At 41.2% G+C, this 27,623-nt stretch overlaps 1 protein-coding gene across 1 annotated transcript in view; it reads left to right on the top strand.

The window, feature by feature from the left end:
* Positions 1-6,042: 6,042 nt before the first annotated feature.
* LOC136874690 (cilia- and flagella-associated protein 410) overlaps positions 6,043-27,623 on the top strand; it is a 366,316-nt gene continuing 344,735 nt past the window's right edge. The window contains exons 1-2 of the mRNA XM_067148329.2: positions 6,043-6,282; positions 6,652-6,717. Of these exons, the coding sequence (XP_067004430.1) occupies positions 6,203-6,282; positions 6,652-6,717 (146 nt within the window). The 5' untranslated portion in view covers positions 6,043-6,202. The remainder of the gene's footprint in view (positions 6,283-6,651; positions 6,718-27,623) is intronic.

The raw sequence follows: 27,623 nt of genomic DNA, 5'->3' as shown, positions 1-27,623 counted from the left end.
GACTCAGGTAGGTCTTATGACGCCGATGGGATAGGGCAGGCCTAAATATAGAATGGAGAAGGAAGCGACCATGGCCTTCATTAAGGTCTAACCCCCAGTATTTGCCTGGTGAGAAAATGGGGAACGTCGGAAAAACTACCTTCAGAGATACAGGCAGTGTGGCTCGAGAACTGTTTCCCGAACGCATAACCGCGCAACCGTTCGGTACTTTAGACTAATGTTGCAGAGTCCAAATGTTCCAGCGTCCTATGAGACCAAAGATCACCGTCGAATCAGCAGTTCGAATAATTTTATTTCATTTTTTGTAGTTTCAATAATAATAATAATAATAATAATAATAATAATAATAATAATAATAATAATAATAATAATAATTTAGCACGGGAATGGAGGTTATTGGCCGACCGTCCCTACAGGACAATGAGGGACTGCCTCTTGGCCGTTCGTGTTCGTCCTCTGGCTGCTTCGCGAATAAACTATTCCTTAGTCAGCCTAAGACCACATTTCCTACTCTTTTAAAAAAGTGCGCTTTGAATTGGCTACGGAGGAGTGAAACTGAGGAGGATAATCCGAAAGAACTTTGTGTACAGTTTCAAAGCTTCATTATGATTTTATTCTCTAGTTTCCATAGTAGCTCTACACATTTCTAGAATCTATTGAACTTCTATTATTTATTATGTACTTATTTCATCCGTTCGCCCTCCAGAATTGTCCTTTTCCCTCGGACTCAGAGAAAGATCCCACTTCTACCACCTCATGGGCATTGTCCTAGAGTGTGAAACATTTGGTCAGGGATACAATTTGGGAGAAGGGCCAGTACTTCGCCCAGGCGGCTTCACCTGCTATGCTGAACAGGGACCTTGTTATAGATGGTAAGATTGGTAAGGACAGGCAAGAAAGAGGGAAGGAGGCGGTCGTGGTCTTAAGTTAGGTTCCATCCTGACATTTGCCTGGAGAAGAAGTGGGAAACCACGGAAAACCACTTCGAGGATGGCTGAGGTAGGAATCGAATCATTTTCTCAGTTGACTTCCCGAGGCTGAGTGGACCACGTTCCAGTCCTCGCACCAGTTTTCAAACCTTGTAGCAGAGCCGGGAATCGAACCCGAGCCTCCGGGGGAGGCAGCTATTCCAGGGTGGAAATCCAACAAATTTACCCATATCACCATTCATTGTAATAATCGTCCACCTCTGTGTTGTAGTGGTTAGTATAATCAGCTGCCACACCCGGAGGCCCAGGTTCAGCCATCCTCGAAGTGGTTTTCCGTGGTTTCCCACTTCTCTTCCAGGCAAATGCTGGGATGGTACCTAACTTAAGGCCACGGCCGCTTCCTTCCCTCTTCCTTGTCTATTCCTTCCAATCTTCCCATCCCCCCACAAGACCCTTGTTTAGCATAGCAAGTGAGGCTTCCTCGGCCAGGTACTGGTGCCCCCACGCGCCCACCACAGCTCTACCCCCGACCCAATGTTTCACGCTCCAAGACACTGCTGTTGAAGTGGTAGAGGTGGGATCCCTCGCCAAGTCCGAGGGAAAAACCAACCCTGGAGGGTAAACAGATTAAGAAGGAAAGATTGTAATAATATTTAAGCTTATACCGGACCATGACTTTAGCCGACCATCTCAAGTGTGGCCTTCCTCACTCCTCCTGGAGACAAGTGTGAAAGCAAAGCAAGTGGCAAGCATCTTCGGGACCTGCTGTTTTACGTGGAATTCGAAACACAAGGGCATGACTTTTCACTATTTTTTTTAAATAACAGAACCAACACATTACCTAAATAATAGCTCAGTGGTAGAGCGCCAGCCTCCCTATCCCAAAATCGCGGGAAAAAATTTCAGTCGAGAGTCGAGACTCCATGCCGTCTGATGACACGTACGTAGTTCACCCGACAAAATTAATTAAAACTCAGTCATAGACGCCCAAGAGGGATTCGGGTTACTTTGGCATTTCGCTTATTTCGGCCTCTCTTTCATTGAGTGAAGTTCCTGGCAAATCGGGTTGTTAAAAAAGCCTCCATACACGTACAAGCAATTTGCGCAACAAAGGGTTTTGCACAAACATACTCTACTGTATTTGCTTCATCTACCTGAGTCCGATTTAGTATGGCGTCAACAAAAAACGTTAATAAAGAATTCTGACGAGAGTTCATCTCAGTTTATCGCGAGTTGCCTGAACTGCGGAAAGTGAAGAGTGAGGTGTATAAAAATAGGAATATGAAGGATGCGACGTGTGAGAAACTGGTGGAGAAGCAAAATTAATACGGTACCCTTCGTACTTCGTACCGTAGAGAACTTAAGAAACTCAATAACAGCAAAACATCCGGTGCAGGAATGAAGATGTGTATGTACTCAATTGATGGTATTTCACCGATGTAGATTTTCTGAGGGACCACAAGGCTCAAATGCAAATCCATTAGAAGATTGTTTTTGTAATCTATTGCAGAACTTATTTTTAGCTCTGCTATTAAACGATTCTGGCTAAAGTCACTCCTCTTCTTCATCCATATTCTCTGCTATGTTTTTCGCTTTGTTGTTTTCTTTCCCGCAAACAAGCAATAACTATCGCGGCGCAAGTAGCTTCTGTGTCGGACATCCTCTTCCGAGAATTTCAAATTTTTTTTTTTTTTTTTTTTTTTTTTTGCTATTTGCTTTACGTCGCACCGACACAGATATGTCTTATGGCGACGATGGGATAGGAAAGGCTTAGGAATGGGAAGGAAGCGGCCGTGGCCTTAATTAAGGTACAGCCCTAGCATTTGCCTGGTGTGAAAATGGGAAACCACGGAAAACCATCTTCAGGGCTGCCGACAGTGGGGCTCGAACCCACTATCTCCCGATTACTGGATACTGGCCGCACTTAAGCGACTGCAGCTATCGAGCTCGGTATTTCAAAAATTAACTGAGTCTTGCACAAACCATTGCAACGTGTATGTACCAAAGTTTGCGCAAACAGGACTTTGCACAAACCCTTTGTTGCGCAAATTATTTGATCGTCTATGGGGGCTTTTACACTTGGCAGATTCCCCTCATTAGTGGGGTAGAGTGGTTAGCTTTGCCCCCAAGAATTAACCTGGTACTCATTTGAGGTGTAGGCTGAGAGAACCTCACGGTCGTGAGCACTTCCGGAAGTGAAAATCTCGTTTCTTAAATTCTTCGACTTCATGACGGGGAATCGAACCCACGTCCTTCCGGGCGAATCTCTTCGATCGGGCAGCCTTTTGCCATCTAGCAGGCCTAGAGTAAAACGAGACATTGAAATTGAAGAGCAGGCAGCCAAATGGCGTCAAATTGGAGTGCCTGTATGCGGTAACAGACATGCGAGTATTTATCTCAATAATGCTTGGAACATTTACTAATTCTAGTTCCTGCTAATTATTATAGACCTGATTCTTGTTCTTGTTTATATCTGAAGCAATAGATAAAGAATAATATCGACATATTTATGGTGGCAAACTATTTAAACTGATAGCACATTATGTTAATGAGGTCGTGTTTTGTTTAGCCCCATTTATAGTATGCGCACTTTTTAGTGATAGATTTTTGTACTCGTTGGAGAAGTAAGAAGGGTTCCGTTAATACTGCCAACAGAATGGAAATGAAATCTGAATTGAATCGATAATATGATCGATCGATATGAATTTTCTAAACCTTTATTATTTTAAGCAAACAACTGAGTCACACACACAATATATAATAGTATATAACATTTCCCGTTGCGAAACGTGTTCCTAGCATGAATTCTATAGTTTGGCTTTGCTGTGTAAACGACAACAGTACGAGTACTTAAAGTGTACGACAGATGGCGCACAACGATGATAAGCGATTCTTAGTTTGTGTTTCAAAGGTTGCCAATACGAATCTCGAAGATAACCAAAGTCGACCGCTTCAGCACTATAGGGTGTAAATCTATCACTAAAAAGTGCGCAGATAGTACTTCCCTCATACAAAGTTAGCTGAGCGTGTGAAGGGAAGTAACCGTAACCGTAAATTTGAGAGGGATGCGAATACAAATCCTACTATCGGTCATTCTAAATTGAATTTCTGTAGTTAAGCCAAAAAATGTCAGCGGCGAAATAATAGTCTTCTTAATCTGTTTACCCTCCAGGGTCGGTTTTTCCCTCGGAGTCAGCGAGGGATCCCACCTCTACCGCCTCAAGGGCAGTGTCCTGGAGCTTCAGACTCTGGGTCGGGGGATACAACTGGGGATGATGACCAGTATCTCGCCCAGGCGGCCGCACCTGCTATGCTGAAAAGGGGCCTTGCGGGGTATGGGAAGATTGGAAGGGATAAACAAGGAAGAGGGATGGAAGTGGCCGTGGCCTTAAGTTAGGTACTATCCCGGTATTTGCGTGGAGGAGAAGTGGGAAACCACGGAAAACCACTTCCAGGATGGCTGAGGTGGGAATCAAGCCCACCTCTACTCAGTTGACCTCTCGAGGCTGAGTGGACCCTGTTCCAGCCCTCGTACCACTTTTCAAATGTCGTGGCAGGGCCGGGAATCGAACCCGGGCCTTCGGGGATGGCAGCTAATCACACTAACCACTACACCACAGAGGCGGACGAAATAATAGTATTGTGTTAATTGTTATGACGACATGCTTTCCGGAAATAATCACAGAGTTAAATAACGGGATTACTTCGCTTTGTAAGTAATATTCTTGCACAAATGCATAACTTTCTTTCTTTCTTTCTTTCTTTATCTGTTTACCCTCCAGGGTCGGCTTTTTCCTCGGACTCAACGAGGGATTCCACCTCTGCCTCAGGGGCAGTCCTGGAGCGCGAGACATTGGGTCGGGGAAAACAACTGGGGAGGAGTACCAGTACCTCGCCCAGGCGGCCTCACCTGCTATGCTGAACAGGGGCCTTGTGGATGTATAGGAAGATTAGAAGGGACAGGCAAGGACGAGGGAAGGAGGCGGCCGTGGCCTTAAGTTAGGTATCATCCCTGGAGAAGTGGGAAACCGCGGAAAACCACTTCGAGGATGGCTGAGGTGGGAAGCGAATCCACCTCTACTGAGTTGACCTCGCGAGGCTGAGTGGACTTTTTTCAAATTTCGTGGCAGAGCCGGGAATCGAACCAGGGCAGCTAATCACACTAATCACTACACCACTGAGGCGGACTAGAGAACACAACACCGAGGTAAATGAAGTAGTTGGACAGGCGCTTACCTTTTAGGGCCAGTATCAACGCAGTCTGTATCTTTTAGGAGGGCTTTTAATCGCGAGAGATTTATGTCCTTAGATTTGATAGGACGTTGAAGAAACTCTTTTCAGGACAATTCTGGCATTTCCGATGTATTATTATTATTATTATTATTATTATTATTATTATTATTATTATTATTATTATTAGCCGGACTGAGTGGCTCAGACGGTTGAGGCTCTGACCTTCTGACTCCAACTTGGCAGGTTCAATCCTGGCTCAGTCGGGTGGTATTTTGAAGGTGATCAAATACGCCAATCTCGTGTTGGAGAATTTACTGGCACGTCCTGCGGGACTAAATTCCGGCACCTCGGCGTCTACGAAAACCGTAAAAGTAGTTAGTGGGATGTAAAGCAATTATTATTATTATTATTATTATTATTATTATTATTATTATTATTATTATTATTATTATTATTATTATATACGTTCAAACGTCCGATCAAGTAATAACGTGTGGTCAAGGAGTGAGGATAAACTATCATTGAATATCCTCCCTGGATTCTGTGTTTCTATTGCACATGTCTGGAAACTCCCACACTGGTTTCAGTAGGTACGCATACTATGGTTGGTTTTCTTCATGAACACCTTACGATCAGTAATACAATAAAATCAAATCTATGCGCTGATGTGGGTGATCTATTTCACTTTTCACTTGTTCTCAGTCTTTTCCACATGCGAACTGTTTACGTTCTGTGCTGCTATCTATAAGAGAAATTCAGAAGCCTCTTCGACTGTGCTGCTATCTATAAGAAAAATTCAAAAACCACTTCGACGGTGTTGGTTGTTGGTGGAATTTGAAACTCCCAATAGTCTCATTCCAAGACCAACAGTATGGTCTGTTAGACATGTAAGTTGGTGTGTTGTGTCGGAAGTGTTGGTAGTTTTGTTCATTCACAACCACAGTGGCAGGTTTAAATGGTGCTTGGGAGTTCATGTGTTTTCTGTCAGTAATGAATTTACAGTGTTAACGTCGTGTGCTTCTAAACTACAGAGATTAAGTATGGCTCGACTTACAGAAGAAATGGTTATAGCCCGGACTAAAGCATCTGATCTTTCAAATATACGGAAATTAAATTGCTGGTAAGTAACAGCTTACCTGTGTTCTCACCTTTCTTTCATTGAGTTCTGATTTTCTCTAATCGATGATAGGAAAACACCACAAGTTGTGTAAGATTTCATTATAGATGTTTAAATGTTACCATTCATCCTTCAGTAGGCTATTTGTTTACAGTGTAATGGGGGCAATACGTACGGTGTTTTCCCATATTATAAATGAATTACATTGTATTTTGAACATTTTTCACCTTTCGAGGGGACTATTTGACGTTTGGCAGATTTGAGTATTACTAATCATCCCTAAGTATTTGTTTACAGTGTATTGGAAACAATCTCTATGATATCTTCAGTTCTATAAAAGACTATTTAATTGTAAACCTCTTACCTTTCCAGGGGTAGTGAGCTGTCAGATGTTAGTTTACTAAGAAAGATGCGCAATGTTGAAGTATTGTCATTGAGGTAAGTACTATAGTCTGTTTACTGGAATTCAAAATAATTCATATAGCATGGCATTCATGTTTGGTCAGTTGTGTAGTGCTTGTAAATCACTCGTGAAAACTAATCTTAAATTATCATTTCGTAGGTGATTATTTTAGAGTATGTAAGCAATGTAGCATGTGATTTTTCCTTTGCCTTCGTGTCGACTTTTTCTTTGTAACCAGGAGGGAAGTGTATATACTGTATAGGTAAGGATGTAAAGGAGAGTGCATATAAGTCTCTGGTAAGACCCCAACTAGAGTATGGTTCCAGTGTATGGGACCCTCACCAGGATTACCTGATTCAGGAACTGGAAAAAATCCAAAGAAAAGCAGCTCGATTTGTTCTGGGTGATTTCCGACAAAAGAGTAGCGTTACAAAAATGTTGCAATGTTTGGGTTGGGAAGAATTGAGAGAAAGAAGAAGAGCTGCTCGACTAAGTGGTATGTTCCGAGCTGTCAGCGGAGAGATGGCGTGGAATGACATTAGTATACGAATAGGTTTGAATGGCGTTTATAAAAGTAGGAAAGATCACAATATGAAGATAAAGTTGGAATTCAAGAGGACAAACTGGGGCAAATATTCATTTATAGGAAGGGGAGTTAGGGATTGGAATAACTTACCAAGGGAGATGTTCAATAAATTTCCAATTTCTTTGAAATCATTTCGGAAAGGGCTAGGAAAGCAACAGATAGGGAATCTGCCACCTGGGCGACTGCCCTAAATGCAGATCAGTATTGATTGATATTGATTGATACTTCCATGACCTGCAACTGTTTAATGTACTGTATATAAGTATGGAAAATTGTTTAGTAGTATCAAATGTAGGCTGTCGTTACCATCCCATATATTTACTACTGTTGCAGTAGCCAACAGTATCAGTAAATTTCATTCCAGTTATTATACACAGAGTATTTTATAATTATGTCATTTCCATTACATTTGAGATTTGGGCATGTGTCCTTTGAACAAGCAAAACCAAAGGTTCGAATGAAGTTGATGGGAAGACACTAAAAGCATCATGCTATTTAAGTTATGCAGTTATCATAGATGTAGACCATTCTCAATTAAGCTTATTATGTTGAAGTAGGTGTAAGAATTGTGGGAGGCAACTTTGAAGAAAACCAGTTCATGCTACTTCTTCCAAAAATCATTTTTGCCTTGCTTGTTCCCTGCTGTTGGTAATGATCGTTCAAATTGCAGTATGTCTCTTTTAAAATTAATATGCACCAGCATGAGAGGATATGGTTGTAAGTTCCTTTGTGTTTACTGCGTTTTACAATATTAAGTCTCTTAAAAAGCTTAAAATGGGCAACTTTTTGAAAAATGGAATTAGAGATTCGATCAATTTGATATTTGTTGTTCCATTTGGAAATTTATTGCATTTATCAAGTGTGTGTTTGCTCATGCAACACACATACTTAAATTTGATGGAAAGGGTTTGGCTTTTACAGAAATATTCTATATTCAATTTGCAGGCTAGCTTGATTAAGCTGGACCAAAAAAATAAATTTGATTTGAAGGATGTCTGTATAGAAAATGTCACAGAATGTTGTTTGGATAAACCAAATTAGAGTTTTAAAAGAAAGTTACACATATTGAAAATGAATATTCTCTCAAGAATATAATTACAATGAGGAAAAAGTCCAGTGCATCATAATTAATTCTCTGATATTTTGACAATATCTCGAAGCTCCTATAGTTAGTTCTCTAATTATTATTATTATTATTATTATTATTATTATTATTATTATTATTATTATTATTATTATTATTATTATTATATTTGCCTTTATTTTGTAGTGGCAAAGTTAGGACTCATGGTCCTCTCTTTTTAACCACACTTCATTAACATTGTACATCTGAGAGCAGTATTCATAATCTTATCTTAAAACTACCATTACAAACTAGAAATAAAATATAAAACAAAATAACATAAACTCTATAAATATTCTTAGTCATGTCTTAAAACTATCGTTACAAATTAAAAGTTGATTGACACTAAATACCATAAGCACAGTAAACGTACATTCATACACACATTCACTCTACCAGATTCATTCAGCCTGGCGGCACACATCGAGGAGATGCTCACGGCAAGACAACTTGAAGGAATTTAAGGATTTTATGGCTCTAATGTTTAATAACTCCATTGTATTGTATAAGAAGTGATGCTAAACCAGTATGATGAAACAGTGTTGATATTAAATTCATTACATAAGGGTCTCAAAGTAAATGATGCAGTATGGCAAAAAGCTTACTGGTCCAGTAAACTTTAGTGTTAGCGTAAAACGGATTTGTAGTGAGCTGTAAGGAATCTTGCCAGACTGAGTGGCTGAGAAAGTTGAGGCACTGGCCTTCTGACCCCAACTTAGCAGGTTTGATCCTGGCTCAGTCCGGTGGTATTTGAAAGTGCTCAAATACATAAGAAAACTGCTGCGGGACAAAATTCCGGAACCTCGGCGTCTCCGAGAACCGTAAAAGTAGTTAGTGGGATGTAAAGCAAATATTATTTTTATTATTATTAAGGGAATCTTAAAGTATAAATATTCATCCATCTACTTTTGATAGGTGTGGTTATTGTGAGAAGCAGTTGCTGTGATGGTTTGTCATTTTATTGTATAGTCCCTAAAAAATTAGCGCATACTATTGAGTAAGTTCCTCGCAGATACACTTTTCTCAGAAACAATTGAACCTATAGATATAGGGCCTAATGTTTTTATGGGTATCATAAGGATTGTATCTACATGGAAGGTGAATTAGATTTTGATACTAATTCAAATTAAATATGTTAAAATATTAAAAACGAGGAACATAGGAAAATACAATACCACATACTCATTCTTTTTTTGAGCGACTCTACAAGAGAGTATTCTTATACGTTTCGGTCGTATAGGCTACATAAATTTTTTTTTCTTTCTTTCTTAATCGGTTTTCCCTCGGACTCGGCAAGGGATCCCACCTCTACCACCTCAAAGGCAGTGTCGTGGAGCGTGAGAGGGGGATGAAACTGGGAAGGAGTATCAGTAGTACCTTGCTAGGCAGCCTCATCTGCTATGCTGAACAGGGGTCTTGTGGGGGGGATGTGAAGATTGGAAGGGATAGACAAGGAAGAGGGACGGAAGCGGCCGTGGCCTTAAGTTAGGTACCATCCCGGCATTTGCCTGGAAGAGGAGTGGGAAACAACGGATAACAACAATGGCTGAGGAGGGAATCGAACCCCCGCCCCCCTCTGTACACACTTGAGGCTGAGTGGACCCCGTTCCTGTCCTCGTACCACTTTTAAAATTTCGTGGCAGAGCCGGGAATCGAACCCGGGTCTCCGGGGGCGGCGGCTAATCACACTAACCACTACACCACAGGGGCGGGCATATTAATTATAGTCACTTTTAAATTGCTAGTCCAATTTAGACTGTTTTAGCTCCTGTAAGTATATCACTTGAGACATCATGGTTTACGATTCCGTGCACTTGGTGATTGCGAATTCTGTCTTGATACCCAGTGTGGCAGGCAAGAAAGCAGTAGTGACATTCGCTGCTGCTGCTTCTCAATCTCTATCCCGAAGCCTGAACGAGGCGAGTCACTAAGTTGCTGTGGGCGTCATGGGTTGACGGGCTTTCTGGGTTATTTGGTCCAGCGTCACCTGTTTTGTCTCCATTATATAGCTGGGCGAGAAAGGATATCTGTATAGGAAATTTCTCAAAGAATGTAGTTTGGATAAACCAAATTGGAGTAAATAGTCTCCAGGTCGTTCTTGATTTGCATGGCTGAAGCTCTCTTTGGAGACAAGATTTTCCTCTGCATTGGAAATTGCCGCCAGAGTAGTCTAAATGTAAAACTCTGTTCTTTCATTCTACATGCATGACGAAACCAGCGCAGTCGCCGGTTTTGTATTTCTTCATCGGTATATTGTTCGTTGTTCACAGTAACACATTCTAATGGCAACCACGTGTGATATCCAGTATTCACTGGCATTACAGGCGGTCCTGCACCAGCGTCTACGTTTCTGCTCCATACTGTAGAACTAGCAGGACAAGAGCCCGATACATTGCGTGTTTTCGTTGTCCACAGGCACTAATTCAGTGATCCCAAGGCGCCAGATGCAAGGGCAATTTTTGTGTATACTTCTGCCGTCGACATGTTTCGTTTTCAATTCTTGGACTAGGAAACCTAGCTGTTTAAACTCAGGGACTTGTTTTGTTAGGACTCCGTTGAGTCATTGGTAGACATTTCTTTCTCAGCGTTCATGCTAAGGTGATACGAGTGGGCGGTGCTACCAAATTATACAGGATGTCAGTGGCCTCAAATTCATCATTTGTCAGTATAGCACTTTCCTCAGTAAACGTAAGATCGGTTATAACGTAATTTTACTTGTAGTTGGAGGGTGAAGCATGTTTCTTAGGCTGAGTTCACCCTCAAACCGGTAATGAATTCATGACTTCTGGGAATCCAAAAATTTTACGTCTCACTAATTTTTTACGGTTTCGGAGTCTCGGATGTGCCGGAATTTTGTCCTGCGTGAGTTCTTTTACGTGCCATTAAATCTACAGACACGAGACTGACGTATTTGAACACTTTCAAAAACCACCGGACTGGACCAGGATCGAACCTGTCAAGTTGGGGTCAGAAGGCCAGCGCCTCAACCGTCTGAGCCACTCAGCCCGGTGGGTTTGATCCGAGGCGAAGTTTTTACAACGTGTCCTTCTAGGCATTCGGTTTGTGTTACAGTATCTCGTCTTGAATAGCACAATTCATGCTGTAAAATAGTGCCCCGGCATTGCACAGTGTTAGTCTCTCTATTATGTCGCGTGGCTGGTTGGATTCTCAAAATAGGCATAAAGAGGAATAAGGCAGTATGCCATTGCTTTCATCACTGAGCCAGAAAGTGCCACTGCAGCAAGAACAGCACCTTTCATAACATCTGGCTCCAAATGTCATGAGTCAGTACCACACATTTTATCTCAGCAGCTTATATATCCTCGCAACCATAAATGAGACTGGGAAAGTGTAGGTAGTGGTATGGAGAAATCGGTACATAAGTTACCAACCGGAGATTAGGGAGGTATCCTGGTTTTCAGCCTTATTACACAGTACGGGTCGTATAGCTGCAAGTTTGGATTGCGGACATTGTCTATTCGAACCCCACTCTGAAGATGGTTTGCCGTATTTTTCCATTTTCCCTCCATTACAGCCCATGGAGGGTCTAAGACGAGTGGAAGGAGGGTTAGTCTATGCTCGGCTACTTTTGCCACCTAGAATAAATTCATATTGATTTCTGCTGTAGGCTAGCGTCGATGCCATGCGCCCCCCTTAAAATAAAGTCTTGTTTCTAAATTTCTCGATTTCCTACCGGGGAAACGAACTCCCAAGTCCTTCCTGATAAACTAGTAGACCCTTACCGCCTTGGCTAAGCAGTACCTTGCTCTTGGTGCAACACACCGAGGATTCCGTTTCACGCCGACGATACAGTACGTTTACGACACTCACTGCAGAAAATGCTGGCATAGTGCCCTCCTTTATACGTCCCACAATTCCGAGATTGTGCCTTGATTAAGACCAGGGATGTTATTTTCCCATCTAGAGACTTGCACTGAGCTTGGAATAGCTCTCAAACCGCTACGCCTGTTCGAGGCTGAGAATGGGACTTGCAGGACTTGACTCTTTTGAGCCAGCAGTGAGTCTACATTGTCTGTTTATTTGAGCCTGCCGAGCTCATTGTGCCAGGCTCACTGGGCGGATGGGCGGGACGTACCACACTGAGGCGAAACGAGTTTCCTTAAGGCTCGTGGGTCGGTTGCGGCTGTCACTTGAGGCCGAAACTCGAAGGCATGGTGTTGTCTAATGAGGCCATTCAATTTGCGCACTTTAATAGGTTTTCAGTGGGCGTGGGAAGTAAGGGCCGCCAAACTGAATTTCGATTAATCTTCTAGTGAACTTCTCAAATAATTTCAATATTTGAATGACAATAAAAAGTACAATTAGCAGTAGCATACATATCTCGGAGCATGGTGAGTCTCAAACTTGACTCTTGTTCCGACTAAACTCAAACCCATTCCAAACTTAGCCGGCTCTATCTCGAGTCTGTGAGTTTTTCTGGGCATTGAGCTTGAAATAGGTCCCAAAGTGGTTCGCAGCTCAAACACAGCCAGCCTCGCCGAGAAAGCTCAAACAAGCTCATGAGCCGGGTATGGGCTCTAACAGTGGTGATTGTAGTTAACACTAATCAGACGGAAAGAATGGAGGAGTCCGACAGTTCGAAAAATGAAGGTATCTGCCAAAAAAAGGGGGGGGGGGGCACGAAGGGTGTGAGAATGAAAGATTCCGTAGGCCTTGATGCCTAATACCTTCTGGCCGGAAAAGGACAAAAGGTCGGATAGGATAGATGGAAGTGAAGAACCTGGCACAAGTAAGTAGAATTGATAGGACTCAGCTAAGGGCCCAGTGGTCGCCAACCAACTTTTCCAATTTAAGAACCCCTAGAGCCCCTTTCAGTCGCTTCTTACGACAGACAAGGGATAGTGTGGGTGTTGTTATACCGCCCCCACCCACAGGCGGTGGGCTCTAAAGGCGACGGAGTTATGAACACGGTCAGAGACTAATGAACCTAACGAAACTCGATTTGCCCACACAAACTCATAGACTCGAGCACGTTGGACTGATCGAGCCGACTGAGTTTGGAATAGGTTTGAGCCTAGTCGGAGCAAGAGTCAAATTTGGGACTCACCAAGCTGAAAATTGTGTGTTAGCTACTGGGGTGTTGCCAGCTGCGCCTTTTACTCTCATAGAAGAATTTTAATCCGTTCAGATGTTTTCTGGACTGTGGCACAGAAATTCACTTCGACGGTTTTTTTCCTTTGCTGATGAAAGCCTATTAATGCGCGCAAAGAGAATTCAAGAGGACAAATATTCATTTATAGGAAGAGGAATTAGGGTTTGGAAGAATTTACCAAGAAAGGTCTTCGATAAATTTTCAAATTCTTCGAAATTATTTAAGAAAAGACTGGACAAACAACTGATCGGGAAGCTGCCCTCTGTGCTACTGTCTTAAATGCACTTCAGTAGTGATTGATTGATGACGTAATTTGACAACACCGTACGTTTGAGTTTCGGCCACAACCGATCGATGAGCCTTAAAGAAACGTATTTCGCCGAGTCTCAGCGCATCTTATCTACCTGCCCAGGAAGCTTAGCTCAGTGAGCTCGGCAGGCTCAGATGGTGGTGGTGATTATTATTTTAGGAGGAGGTACAGCTGGGGAACTATCATCTATTAACATTAATCAGAGGGAAAAAAAAATGGAAGGGTTCCGACACTGCGATAAATTAAGGTATTGGCCAAAGAAAAGCAAGGACAACTAAGGGCATGAAAATGAGACTCCCTAGACCTCGAATGCTCTAATACTGTCGGGATCGGAAAAGAGCAAGAGTTGACCAAAGGAGATCGGATACGATAGATGAAGGTGTGGAGCCTGGCAAAAGTTAGTGGAAGCAATGCCAGGGGTTTGAGCCTAGTTTAGGCCTATGGTTACCTTCCTGTTAATCTGTTGCTACTGTGTTGGTAAATGTGATTTGGTCAAAATTTTCTTGGATACTTGTAGCATCTTTTCTGCATAATATTTGATTAGAATTAGCCTAATTTTAGTTATTATCAAAATGCAATTCACTTCCCATGTAATTAGGTTACAAACCCTGTGGATGCCCACAACAAACATTTCTTTCTACGTAAAATGTACCTGCGAGCAACTTAAACAATATCATGCGCTCACTTCTATTTTTGAGCGACTGTACATATGTCCGTGCCATTTCAGTGGTTTTAAATCTTCATTGGTTGGCAATTATAAGCAACTATTCCCTTTATATACGTATTGTAAATACCTTGATGTTGGTATTTTGTCCATCCATCGTTATCCTTATCCGTCGAGGTATAGAGGCCACTAGATTCGAGGGCAGTTACAGATTGTCCATCTCATGATTCCACTCATGAGGTGATGAACCCAGAGATGGTCTTGTGTTCATTGCGTCCGATTTGACCTCTCCGTCAAGGGTTTAACCTTACCCTTTCTCCCCTGTAATATTAAGGTATCGATTTATAGTTACTTTTCTTGCTGTTGGGTCTTTTTCAGTGTCGGTAACCATACAGTTTAGGGACCCTACTTGCCGATACGACGTCTTACATTTACCGTTAATCTGGCACGTTGGCAACGTTCAATCACTGTTCTAGCGTGAATTGCGTGTTGCCACCGCATTGCCGTTAAAGTCACTAGTGATACATTTGCGAGAATATTTAAAGCATATTTTCTTTTTCTGTGTGATTGTAAATCTATTTATCTAATACCAGGTAAGTAAAATTGTGGCATGTTCGGATAATGCATTTAATAACATAGTTTGTGTGAAATGATGAGTGTTCAAATACGCCAGTCTCATGTTTAGATCTACCGGTACATGAAATACGAGTAACTCTTGCGGGACGAAATTTTGGCAGTAGAACTTATAACATTATTATTTTCAAATCCGCAGTGAACTTGAAAGCTGACCTAATTTCCGTTTACGGAGCTTGGCACGTTAGAATTCCTATATGCTTCCTGATAAGCTTGAAGATATAACCAGCCTGCAGGCTGAAAATATGCCCAATAATCTCTCTCTCCTTACTGGTTACCGGTACCGTATTGAAGAGAGAAGGAAATGTTCGCGCAAAAGAAAGGTAAGTTATTGGATGTCTGGAACTTTCGAAAATCACACTGCAAAGACTTATTAAATAAATTACATCGTTTAACACGCCCCTCTTTTCAAGAATATGGTTAAAGTTCGCCTAATGTATATCAAAATAAAGACAGATATATGTAACATTTATTTGAGTGAGAAAGTGTGTTTATTTCCTTAATTCCTCATTGAGCGTGGAAATCGACTTAATTATGAATATCTTGATTTATTTTATCTTAACTTTTATCATTTCCTAGGGTAGGGAAACATTCATAATCGGTGTTTACATTGAGGTTAGTTTGTTATGGTTATGTCTGGTGATTTTAATATGTAACCAGGCAGGTTGGCAGCAGTGATCAGCCATTACAAAAAAGAGAAAAGAAGAGCATCGGGCGGCGATATTTACTTTCTGGGGTATTGCCTTACGTGGCGATTACTATATATGACGCTACACTTCGCCCAGACAAGTCTGAAGCTCGAACAGGCCAATCAGTAAGTTCAATGTATGCTTATTGAGCAAAACAAACTTGAACTCTATGGCTGGTATGAGTAGTTCAGGAGAGGTTCAGCTACAACTGGATCATCATATCATGGAAACGCATTCTCATACTCGGAACCATACAAATGTTTTGCATGATATACACATTTTGGATAATAGTGTGATCATCTTTTTTTTTTAGGAGCACCATGACAAACGAGGCCGGCGTCATGTAATCGGTTGCAACAGTCTGGAAATATTCCATAAAATCGATGTCTTCCTTAAGATGTAATGTTTTCAAAAATGCATTCTGCTCTGAGGTAGTAACCAACAAGTTGTCATCCTGAAACCTTTCTCAAACACTTTCCTCCGTAGTGGCTGATTTCCTCTGTCAGTTGTCAGCGTCTGGATGTTGCGATGTGAAACGCTATTGCTGCGCGAACAAGTAATCCACCATCCTGAATGAAAATTACTACACGCTCACTTAAGCGTGTGTGTATTGAAGTGCTATGATTTAAATGCAATGTATTAAACTTAATCGAACACTTAATAGGCTAAGTGAAGCTAAGTTATATTATTGTTCTTTTAAACACACCTCATCTAAAGTTTGGCATAATTCCGTAATCGTTTTCTGGGTCGGCTAATAATGCAACAAATTCTTAGTCTATTTTTACAAGGTCAAGAAGGATTAGTCTTGTTATTTAACATCATTGATGGGAAAAGTACAAAATAAACTTAATTGGGTTCAGTTACAGTTCCTCTTCTTCTTAATCTGTTTACCCTCCAGGGTAGGTTTTTCCCTCGGACTCAGCGGGGGATCCCACCTGTACCGCCTCAAGGGAAGTGTCCTGGAGTGTGAGACTTTGGGTCGGGGGATACAACTGGGGAGAATGACCAGTACCTCGCCCAGGCGGCCTCGCCTGCTATGCTGAACAGAGGCCTTGTTGGGCATGGAAAGATTGGAAGGGATAGACAAGGAAGAGGGAATGAAGCGGTCGTGGCCTTAAGTTAGGTACAATCCCGGCATTTGCCTGGAAGAGAATTGGGAAACCACGGAAAACCACTTCGAGGATGGCTGAGGAGCGAATCGAACCCCCCTCTACTCACTTGACCTCCCGAGTTTGAGTGGACCCCGTTCCAGCCCTCGTATCACTTTTCAGATTTCGTGGCAGAGCCGGGAATCTAACCCGGGCCTCCGGGGGTGGCAGTTAATTACACTAACCACTACACCACAGAAACGGACTCAATTACAGTTACTAATTACTTTTCAAAAAGTAATCAGTAAAATTACAATTACCTCACAGAATGCAATCCTTAATCATTGACTTTTTTTTTACATGGTGATAGAATGATACTAAAGTTTGCAAAGAAGAAATTACTCAATTTTGTTTTTTCTAGCATAGAGACAGTAAGAGGCTATCATCACTAGATGAAACGTGCGCCTCTATGGGTATATGGTTAGCGTGCTGGCCTTTGGTCACAGGGGTCCCGGGTTCGATTCCCGACAGGGTCGGGAATTTTAACCATAATTGGTTAATTTCGCTGGCGCAGGGGCTGCTTGTATGCGCCCTCTTCATAATCATTTCATCCTCATCACGACGCGCAGGTCGCCTATGAGCGTCAAATCAAATCACCTGCATCTGACGAGCCGAACTTGTTCTCGAACACTCCCGGCACTAAAAGCCATACGCCATTTCGTTTTACTAGATGAAACTACCCAGATTTTCATAATTATTGCTCTCAAGCAAGATTTGCATGTCTCTTTCATGTTTCCAGGATTTTTATTTATTCATTTATTGAAATTGGGGAATGGAAATGCCTTAAGCCCTTCAGTCACATGTTTATTTCGCTCAGTTCTCGATCACGTAACTTCTGCGGGCGACAGCGGTAGAATAACATCAACCAGTAACCGCAATAACCTGCGAGTAAGTGAAAGAGTACGCTTTTTTGTGTTTTGTTTCGGGGGAGGCCCTGAAGTCCGCAACCCCGCGTAGCGATCAGTTCCTATCTACATCGGCTTTGACATGCCATTATGCCAAGTTTACACGATGCCAGTTGATGAGACAATTGTCAGAACACAGTTGATTGGCTTACAATTATTGTCTACGTATGAACATTTCGGTCCAGTTGTCTAGGCGGTTGCCCTCACAATTGCCCAGGCAATCGATTGTCTCGAGGAGTATCCCTCTGTGGGTGAAGGCGATGTAATAACACCCAGGGTTTCCCCTGCCTGTCGTAAGAGGCGACTATAGCACGCGTTTTTTAGTAACAGCATACTGTATATTTTTCCTTTTTATGGTTTTCCGTGGTTTCCCATTTTCACACCAGGCAAATTATTTATTCATTTATTGAAATTGGGGATTGGAAATGCCTTAAGCCCTTCAGTCATATGTTTATTTCGCTGTACCTTAATGAAGGCCACGATGGCTTCCTTCCCACTCCTAGCCCTTTCCTATCCCATCGTCGCCATAAGACCTATCTCTGTCGGTGCGACGTAAAGCCACTAGCAAAAGAAAAAAGAAACCATAAATCGAAATTAACGCAACATTCAAATTCTCAGATCATTGTCCTCTTCAGTGGGATGATGTAATTTCTTGTGATCTTCATTTGAGTCTGAATTACCCTCCATAGCATTTTTATAGAATGAAAAATCATTCATATTTCTCCACTCGGACCCGAAGTGTTTCGTCAGTAGAGCATCCGCAGCTGAAAGATTTTCTTTCTTTACGGAAACTTGATTTGATTGTGTCTCTCGTCTCCTGAGATATTGTTTTCCTTCTCTTCATGACTGATTTGAATGCTTCTAGATCTGATTTGTATTTTGCTTCCCTCTTAATCACACTTTTTTGTAGAATCAGTTTTCTTGAGAATGAGTCTTTTTGCTGCAGAAAATTTGAAATTTAAAGGATGGAGAGAATATTGGAACCAAAACAACAAATAATAGTAATCTTGCTTATGGATGGAAGAAGTTCTGAAAATAATTCATGTAGGGAAAGAGATGGTTTTAAAGCAATACTCATGGTGGAATGAGAGCTTTGAAAAAATACATCGTCTTTAAAGTTAAGTTACGCAGGGAAAGAGCAAGTTTGGCCATGAAATGGGCAACGGATTGGTTAGAAGCGTTGTTTGAAAGATTGAAACCGCCATTACCTTATTTTTTTAAAGTAGAAGGAAACTGTTTTGGAAGAGGAGTCTTCATCCTATATGATTTTAACAAATACTCGAAATGCCTAACGTGATTATTATAACCCAGATATGTACAGTACAATAGTATAAATTACTAGCTGATGTACCAGTGCTTCGCTACGGACTTCTAGGTTAGGTAGTGTACACGTCGCAAGCAAGATTTTATTAAATTGTATAGCTCTTAATGGTACCCCAGAAACGCGATGGGGAAGTCGCCATACGTCTTTCCTCATGTGAAGACTGGGTTTGGGAATTTTCATTGTAATGGTAGGCCCTCTTGCCTACCATCACTCCCAGTCAAGTTGGAGAATTTTCATTATAATGGAAGACACTCTCCACCTGCCTTTTTACAACCTCAGAAAGGCTGGTTTTCCCAGCTGAAATCAACACAGGTCATTATAATGACGTGAGTGGGAATGTTGCGATTAAATGAAAAACCACACATTTTCTCACTTTTAACGAAATGTACTACGCTGCCAATCTATGCTATCATTCCGTTAAATGTGCACGCTGCTCATTCCAATCAGTGCCTCGGAGTAGGGATAGAATAGCTGGAACACTATGATGAAGCAGTGCGTTACGTATCGGTAATATCAGAAAATGAATGAACCGGAGAAATGGCATGTTAAAGAAGAAAGTTATCTTGTTGCTTGTTGTTTTAAGGGGCCTAACTGAAAGTTATCTAACTTCCCAGCTACTTCCCGCCAATATTCAGGCAGGCTGTTATACTCGGTTCACAGCAGTAACCCCATCTATCGGAGAAGAGTGACAGCAGGAGAGATAAAGAACATCACAACAAATATTGGTCAGTGTAATGTTATTGTTGATCAGTTTTATGAGTTTTCGATATCGTAGGCTTTCAGATTTAGTTTCCTCCCGTCTCTGAAATAACACTTATCATAGTCGGTACGGTAAAACTGAATAAAACATAAACAATAGGAAATTGTATTCTGTATAACTTTTGTTATGTAGTACTTTTTATAGGACCAATAACATAGGTATTTAAAAATTAAAATTTTAGGCGCCTTCCCCTAAACTACCATTTCATCCAGGGTGAATAAAATTATTTATACCCTTGACTGTAGTTCCTTGTTCTCCAACTCTGCATACTGATTTTCATTAAATTCTGTTTACCTATTATCTCATGGCTTGGCATTGATATGGACTTGGCAACAAAAATACGAATTCATGAATATCTCTGTTATCATAGCCGTACCCTAAATTAAAAAATGTGTAAGACATAAATGATCCGAAATTTAATACTATATAACTTTATGTAATATTTATCGATAGGCCACTAATAACATCAATATTTGAGGATTACATTTTAGGCCTTCCCCATAACTACCATTTCACTCGAGCATTAATAAAATTATTAATGGCCTAGATTATAGTAGTTATTTGTGTTGAGAAATGGCACCTAATTAAGGGTTCATTCGAATCGATGGTAACCTTTCCTCTTGTTGGAGTTCATTTTGAAGGAGAAGTGCACTGTTGTTCTCAGTGAGATCGAATTTCTACGTTATTGCTATGTCTTCCAACGTCACCACCTTTTTTTTTTTTTCCCGAGTATTTCATGTGAGATTAGCGTACGTCACATTTTATCATTGGTGTTGAATTGATTTTTTTCTGTTATCTGGGTTAGGTTTTACTGACTTGTGTAACTACAGTGTGTGTTTGTGTCCGTGCTTAATTTCTCAACTCGCTGAGCTGTTGTGATTTCTTAAGTCCTTACAGGTATGTTAGAGCTCCTTGTTGCTGCCGGAACTCAAGTCGTGTGGTCACAGTTTTGACCATGTGTGGTTGTACATATGTTTCTTATCCTCGTCCTGTGTGGAGCTCTTCATATAAAAGTATCATTATAATGTGGTCTTCCGCCTTACCAATTAGAAGCCTTACGTTTTCTTGAAAGGAACTCTTTCTCTCTCACACACACCTGTTCTCACGTTTCCGCTATGTGGTCATCATTACAACGCGTAGCGGTACACTTTGTAGTGAGCCAACCACACTGGTTCATATTTCCAACATTTGTCGTAGCTTAGCTCATTCATGTTTCGGTCAGAATGTCCATAATTGGAGTGGCTTGTTTTGATACAGAAAAGGAGTGTACATTTTCTGTTTCTTTTTTGTTTTAAAGGTCTCGTAACATAAGGAATTTGCAAGTTATCTTTTTTTAAACTGTGTTAATTATTTCTGGGTGAAGTTACGTGGAATCGAGTAATTGCGATTTTTGGCCTGATGAAAGGACGTTACACGTTCTCTATCCAGTCAGTAGTCAGCATCGCCCATTCACATTCAGAGGAAATCTACCACCTATTTACTTCAGTACCGCCGGGCTGAATAGCTCAGATGGTAAAGCGCTGACCTTCTGAACTAAAGTTGGCGGGTTCGCTCCCGGTCCAGTCCGATGCTATATGAAGATGCTAAAATTCGGGATTTACTGGTACGTAAAAACTCCTGCGAGGCAAAGTTCCGGCACCTCGACGTCTCCAAAAACCGTTAAATCTAGTTAGTGGAGCGCAAAACAAATTTTTATTATTATTATTATTATTATTATTGTTATTATTATTATTATTATTGTTCCGAGGTATCTGTGGTACAGCAGAGGTGAAAGAAGGTGCGGGGTGAACAGGTCTCAGGCTACGAAATTAAAGTTAATTTAAAATTTAACAAGGTTATATTTTCTTTGCAAAATCAAGAAATAACAAGCATGGCAGGTACAGAGTAGCAAAGCAACAAAAGTACAATTACAGTATTTACAGGATTTGGGCTTCGAGCCCCGAACTCACAATTCTTGAGCAATTAGCCCAGCTTTACCCCAAAACAAGTTTCAACAGAGGGGCAAAAAACCCCATTCATGTCCAGGAGCACTTGCTCCAAATTACACAGTAAAGCCTCCTCGAGGCACGCAGAACCAAATTTCAAAAAGAGCAAACCGCTCTCAACGTTCAAGCCTATAAAAGGCCACACCAAACTCCACCTTCAAGTTGTCCTCTAAGGACATACACACAGGGGTAAAATACCCAACCTACTGAGGCCTATTAAGTGAGAAAAGGTTAATTACATGGCCTCTAAAATACTAATTTGAGAGGAGGCGATCTGCACTCCTAATACATTTTGTTTAAAACCTAATCTGGCTCTAGGCCGCTAATGCAAGGGCTAATCCCATACTAAAGAGGTGACTTTAGAATGAAACAATTTACATTACGTTAAGGAAGAAACGGTTGAGAAAAAAAAATAGGTTCACCTCAATGCAATATGAGTGGGAGCTCGAGAGGGTTAAGCACTCTCTATCCCAATATGCAGCTTAAGAGAGAATAGATACTAAAAGAGTATTTACATTTTAGTAGTGATGTGCGCGAGTGATGCCTGGAATCGCGGTACTCGATTCTTTCGAGTCCAGGCTCGGACTCGCTTCGCTTGCGAAGGCTCGATGATAGCATGACGTCACACGTTCGCTCACTCGCCGGCTCGTAGATGGATGAAGCATGCGTACAAGCGGTCGCTGAGGGTTTATGGGATTGCGACAGCGCGGTACGATATGAAAAAACTGAATGAATGCGGAAAAGGAATAACCTAAATTTGATAATTACTTGAGAACGATAATAATGCCACTTAATACGCATAATAAGGTATGAAAATATCCGTTTACGGCGTCTCGCACACACTTCACTGAATATGCCATCTATTCTAATATTGATAATATAGCTTATCTGGCCTTCATAGCCCAACTTGGCCGGTTCGATACTGGTTTATTCCGGTAGTATTCGAAGGTGCTCAAATACGTCAACCTAGTGTCGGTAGAATTATTGGGACGTAAAAAATCTCCCGGGGGACTAAATGCGGTACCTCGGCATCCCCGAAAACCATACAAATGTACGTACTTGGACGCAAAAGTTATAACATTATTATTATTATTATTATTTCAAATCCCTGTCACGGTATGTATGTTGTAATTAGTGTATTTTAAACATGTGCTATTTTTTTTTTTTGCTAGGGGTTTACGTCGCACCGACACAGATAGGTCTTATGGCGACGATGGGATAGGAAAGGCCTAGGAGTTGGAAGGAAGCGGCCGTGGCCTTAATTAAGGTACAGCCCCAGCATTTGCCTGGTGTGAAAATGGGAAACCACGGAAAACCATCTTCAGGGCTGCCGATAGTGGGATTCGAACCTACTATCTCCCGGATGCAAGCTCACAGCCGCGCGCCTCTACGCGCACGGCCAACTCGCCCGGTAACATGTGCTATTTGTAGACTATAGACGGTATTTCTGCACACATTGTATTGCTTCGCTACTGGTAAATTATATCTCATGTAGCCATTATGCATATACACGGGCGTAGATGTGCTAATATGATCGGTAGTATGACAGATTTATTGTAACCATAGCCTATTGCTAACCGTGCCAAAGCCTACAATCGTCCGGGGGAACAGGTGAATTACAGCAGTTTATATGTACATCTTACTTTCGACAGATATAATGTCGGGTATTAAGATGAGGCGTCCAGAATGTGACGTACGTTCACGCAGCAAATCAGCGGACAGAACGTCATTCTGTTCTAGCTAAACAGCTGACAGTTTGTTAGTAAGTCACAACCTTTAGTGCCTATGATGATGATGATAATAATAATCATAACAATCGAATTATTGACGACCGATGACTGAATAACATCAATCATCAGCAGAAAACATATTGCACTCCACACCACAAAAATATTCTGTGGGTGACCCTGAATGCCGTGCACTCCAGTACAGTATATTTTAGTTCTAAGGCATGTCCACAGATAGCGACACCAGTATGCTTGGACTCGAGTCTGGAGTCGAGTAATACCGATTCTAAGAGCACATTACTCGATTCCGTCGCTAGCCCATCACTACATTTTAGGGAAAGGTTACATGGTGGAAAAGCATCGGACCTGCCCCGAGAGTTAAACTGCTGAGCTAGCAAGAAAAGAAGTTATTAAACGGCCATTACCTTGTTGTTGAACTGCTGCCCGAAGAAAGAGGCGCTTCCCGCCCCCTGCTACGTACTTTACACACCAAAAGATGTTACTGGAGTGGCGCGGCGACCCGAAAATCAGCAGTTTATATACTCTCGCGGAAAGTTCGAGCCGTTTCAGGAATGAGAACACCCGCCCACAATCATTTCATTGGCTAGGGTTAAGCAACATATCCCCTTTGGGGAAGATACACCTTATTGGTCATAAATTAACTAAAGAAATTCGGGATTGGCTAAACTCAAAACAAGGGGAAAGAAAGGGTTAATATTGCCAACTTAAACCATGACTGCAAGAAATTTAACAAAGAACAAACTTATGAATTCAAATTTTCTCCAAAAAACAGTTCTTTCACTTCGCACTAGGGTGCACCATTGTAGTTCTTCAGTAGTGTCCTCAAGAAGAGAAAGTTCACACTTCTTACTACAGGCAAAACAAAATACATCGAAAACGACCCAGTTCAGAAACTTCAAAATTTCCAAGCAGTGACATCTTCTGAGAAACTTGAAAATTAACCCCTTAGATAAAGTTCAGACTTCCTCCAGTAGGGGAGTTTCAACTGGCGCAAAGTTTGAATTAGCGACGTGGAGGTGTACCGCCCGGTACAATTATTATTAGAGCCTCCGTGGCTCAGACGGCAGCGCGTCGGCCTCTCACCGCTGGATACCGTGGTTCAAATCCCGGTGACTCCATGTGAGATTTGTGCTGGACAAAGCGGAGGCGGGACAGGTTTTTCTCCGGGTACTCCGGTTTTCCCTGTCATCTTTCATTCCAGCAACACTCTCCATTATCATTTCATAGCATGCATCACTCATTAATAAATCACCTTGGGAGTGGCGACCCCATTGTAATAACAGCCTATATACGTTTCATTCATTACATCCCTGACCTGGTCAGTGACTAGAAAACAGGTTGTAGGTTTTCATTTTCATTATTATTATTATTATTATTATTATTATTATTATTATTATAATACTTCGGTATAGGATTTTTTTACCGCCCGACTTATCTAAGTCATTTGACGTTTTTTTTTTTTTTTTTTTTTTTTTTTCTGGGTTTAGCACACACTAGCTGATGTACTTGTGCTTCACTACGGAATTCCACACTGTATACAGAATTCTCGTAAGTAGTGTACACGTTGTGAGTAAGATTGCATTAAATTGCATAGCTCTTAACGTTACCCCAGAAACGCGACGGGGAGTCATCATACGTCTTTATGAAGACTGTTTCCTACTGTCAGTCACAATCAAGTTGGGGAGTTTTCATTATGATTGTAGGCCCACTTGTCTGCTGCCAGTCAGAATCGAGTTGGGCATTTTTCGTTGTAATGGCTGACGCTCACTGTCCATCGCCTTTTTACACCCTCAGAAAACCGTCTGTGGTTTTCCCAGCTGAAGTCAACAAAGGTCATAACAATGGCGTCAGTAGGAAGGTCGCGATTAAAAGCAGTGCTGCCATATAAATACTTGATCAAATGAAAAACCGCACATTTTCTCACTTTTAACGATCTAACTGTTGATCTAACAGTCCAAAGTTCCAGAGCTTAAATTACCAGGCCGCAGACAGCCCTGAGCACTCCTCTCCCATTATTTCGTTAAGTGTGCACACTGTTCATTACAATCAGAGCCTCAGCTTAGGGATCGAATAGCTAGAATACAATGATGAAACGGTGTGTTACGTACCATTAGTTACCAGCAAATTTATGAATCAGAGGAGCAAATTTATGAATCAGAGGAATGTCATGTTAGAGAAGGGAGTTATCTAACTCCCCAGCTACTTTCCGCCGATATTCAAGCAGGGGGTACACTCGTTACGCAGCAGTAGCTCTATCTATCGGGGATGAGAGGCAGTAGAAGACACAAAGCACATCATAACAAACAATGGTCAATTTAATATTATTCTTGACCAATATTATGTGCTTTCGATATTGTAGGCCTTTACATTTAGTTTTCTTCCGACTCTGTGATATTAGGGCATCAAATGTAAAGCGAGTCCTTCTTTCTTTCGAAGTGTCAGACCCCTTCCACTTTTCCTCTCTGATTAGTGTTATATAGAGGATGGTTGCCTAGATTACTCTTCAAACAGTAATCACCACCACCACCAGTCTTATAGTCTGTACGGTAAAACAGAATAAGACATAAATGGTCGGAAATTGTATTCTCTATGACTTATGTAGTACTTTTCGATAGGACCAATAACATAGGTAATTGAAAATTAAAATTTTAGACGTCTCCCACTAAACAACCATTTTAACCAGTGGATAACATTATTTGTAGTGTAGACTGTAGTTCCTTATTACCCGACTTCATATACCAATTTCCTTTAAATTGTGTTCGCCCATTTTTTTTCATGGCTCGGTGTTGCTATGGACTGACAACACACGTTCATGAATATCTCTGTTATCATAGCCGGTACGTTAAAAATGTATGACGGAAATGGTCGAAAAGTTAATTCTGTATCACTTCAGTTGTGTAGTATTTATCGGTAAGGCCACTAATAACACATATTTGAAAATCACATTTTAGGCCTTCCCCTATACTACCATTTCACTCAGCGTGAATAACATTATTAAAATCCTAGATTGTAGCGACTTATTCCCCGACTTTACATACCGATTTTCATTAAATTCCCTCAAGTCTATTTCTCGTGATGAGTGTAGATACAGACAGAAATTCCGGGAAATTAAAAAGTGCATTTCCTGGTTAGTGTGGACACGACCGATATAGGAATACCATTCTTTTTTTAATTCTGAGCAATGTACAGACAAAACTCTTATTATATATATATATATATTATTATGGAAAATAAATATTTCATATTTCGCCGTTTTAATCCAATGTTCGTATATCCGGTATATATATAATCCAAGAATACAAAATACATTATAATTTTAAGTCTATCATTACTGGTTACGAATAAAAGAACGACGTTCGTAGGGGTGGAAGCTGGTATAAAGGCAGGTCCGCTGTTTGACTTGCATCAGTGATAAATGTAAACAGTTATAGCGTGGAGGTGTCTGCAAACTCCGTACAGTTCACACTTACAGCAGTTGTAATAATGTCACGTAGAAAGCCTCTCCCGGCGAAGAGCAAGCAAGTATTAAGGCTTACAAAGAACTGGGCCTGTCTAATCGCCAAATTGCTAAGAAATTAGGGCTTTCAATTTGCGTTATTGATAATTTTGTCGAAATGGGTGCACAGTACGGACGAAATGGCAAATATGTTCGGACAAGAAAATTGTCAGCATCGGATAAGCGTCTGATTCTCAGTAAAGCAAAAGTCAACAGCTTGAGTTTCTCTCAAATCGTAGCTGATTTGCAATTACCAGCCACTCCTAGACGCGTTAGACAAATCTTGGCTGAAGGCGAGAATCTTGCATTCAAGAAACGGCTTCGTAAGCCACCTTTAAACAATGCTCTATGGAGGCTAGATAGAAGTTTTCTGAAGAACGTATGTCACGGATCTTAGAATGGAATAAGGTAATATTCGGTGATAAGGAGAAGTTTTATTTGGATTGTCCAGATGGTT

Source organism: Anabrus simplex, chromosome 5, assembly GCF_040414725.1.
Source record: "Anabrus simplex isolate iqAnaSimp1 chromosome 5, ASM4041472v1, whole genome shotgun sequence".
Taxonomy (NCBI): domain Eukaryota; kingdom Metazoa; phylum Arthropoda; class Insecta; order Orthoptera; family Tettigoniidae; genus Anabrus; species Anabrus simplex.
The sequence above is the reverse complement of the archived record's forward strand: the minus strand, read 5'-3'. Positions and strand labels throughout refer to the sequence as shown.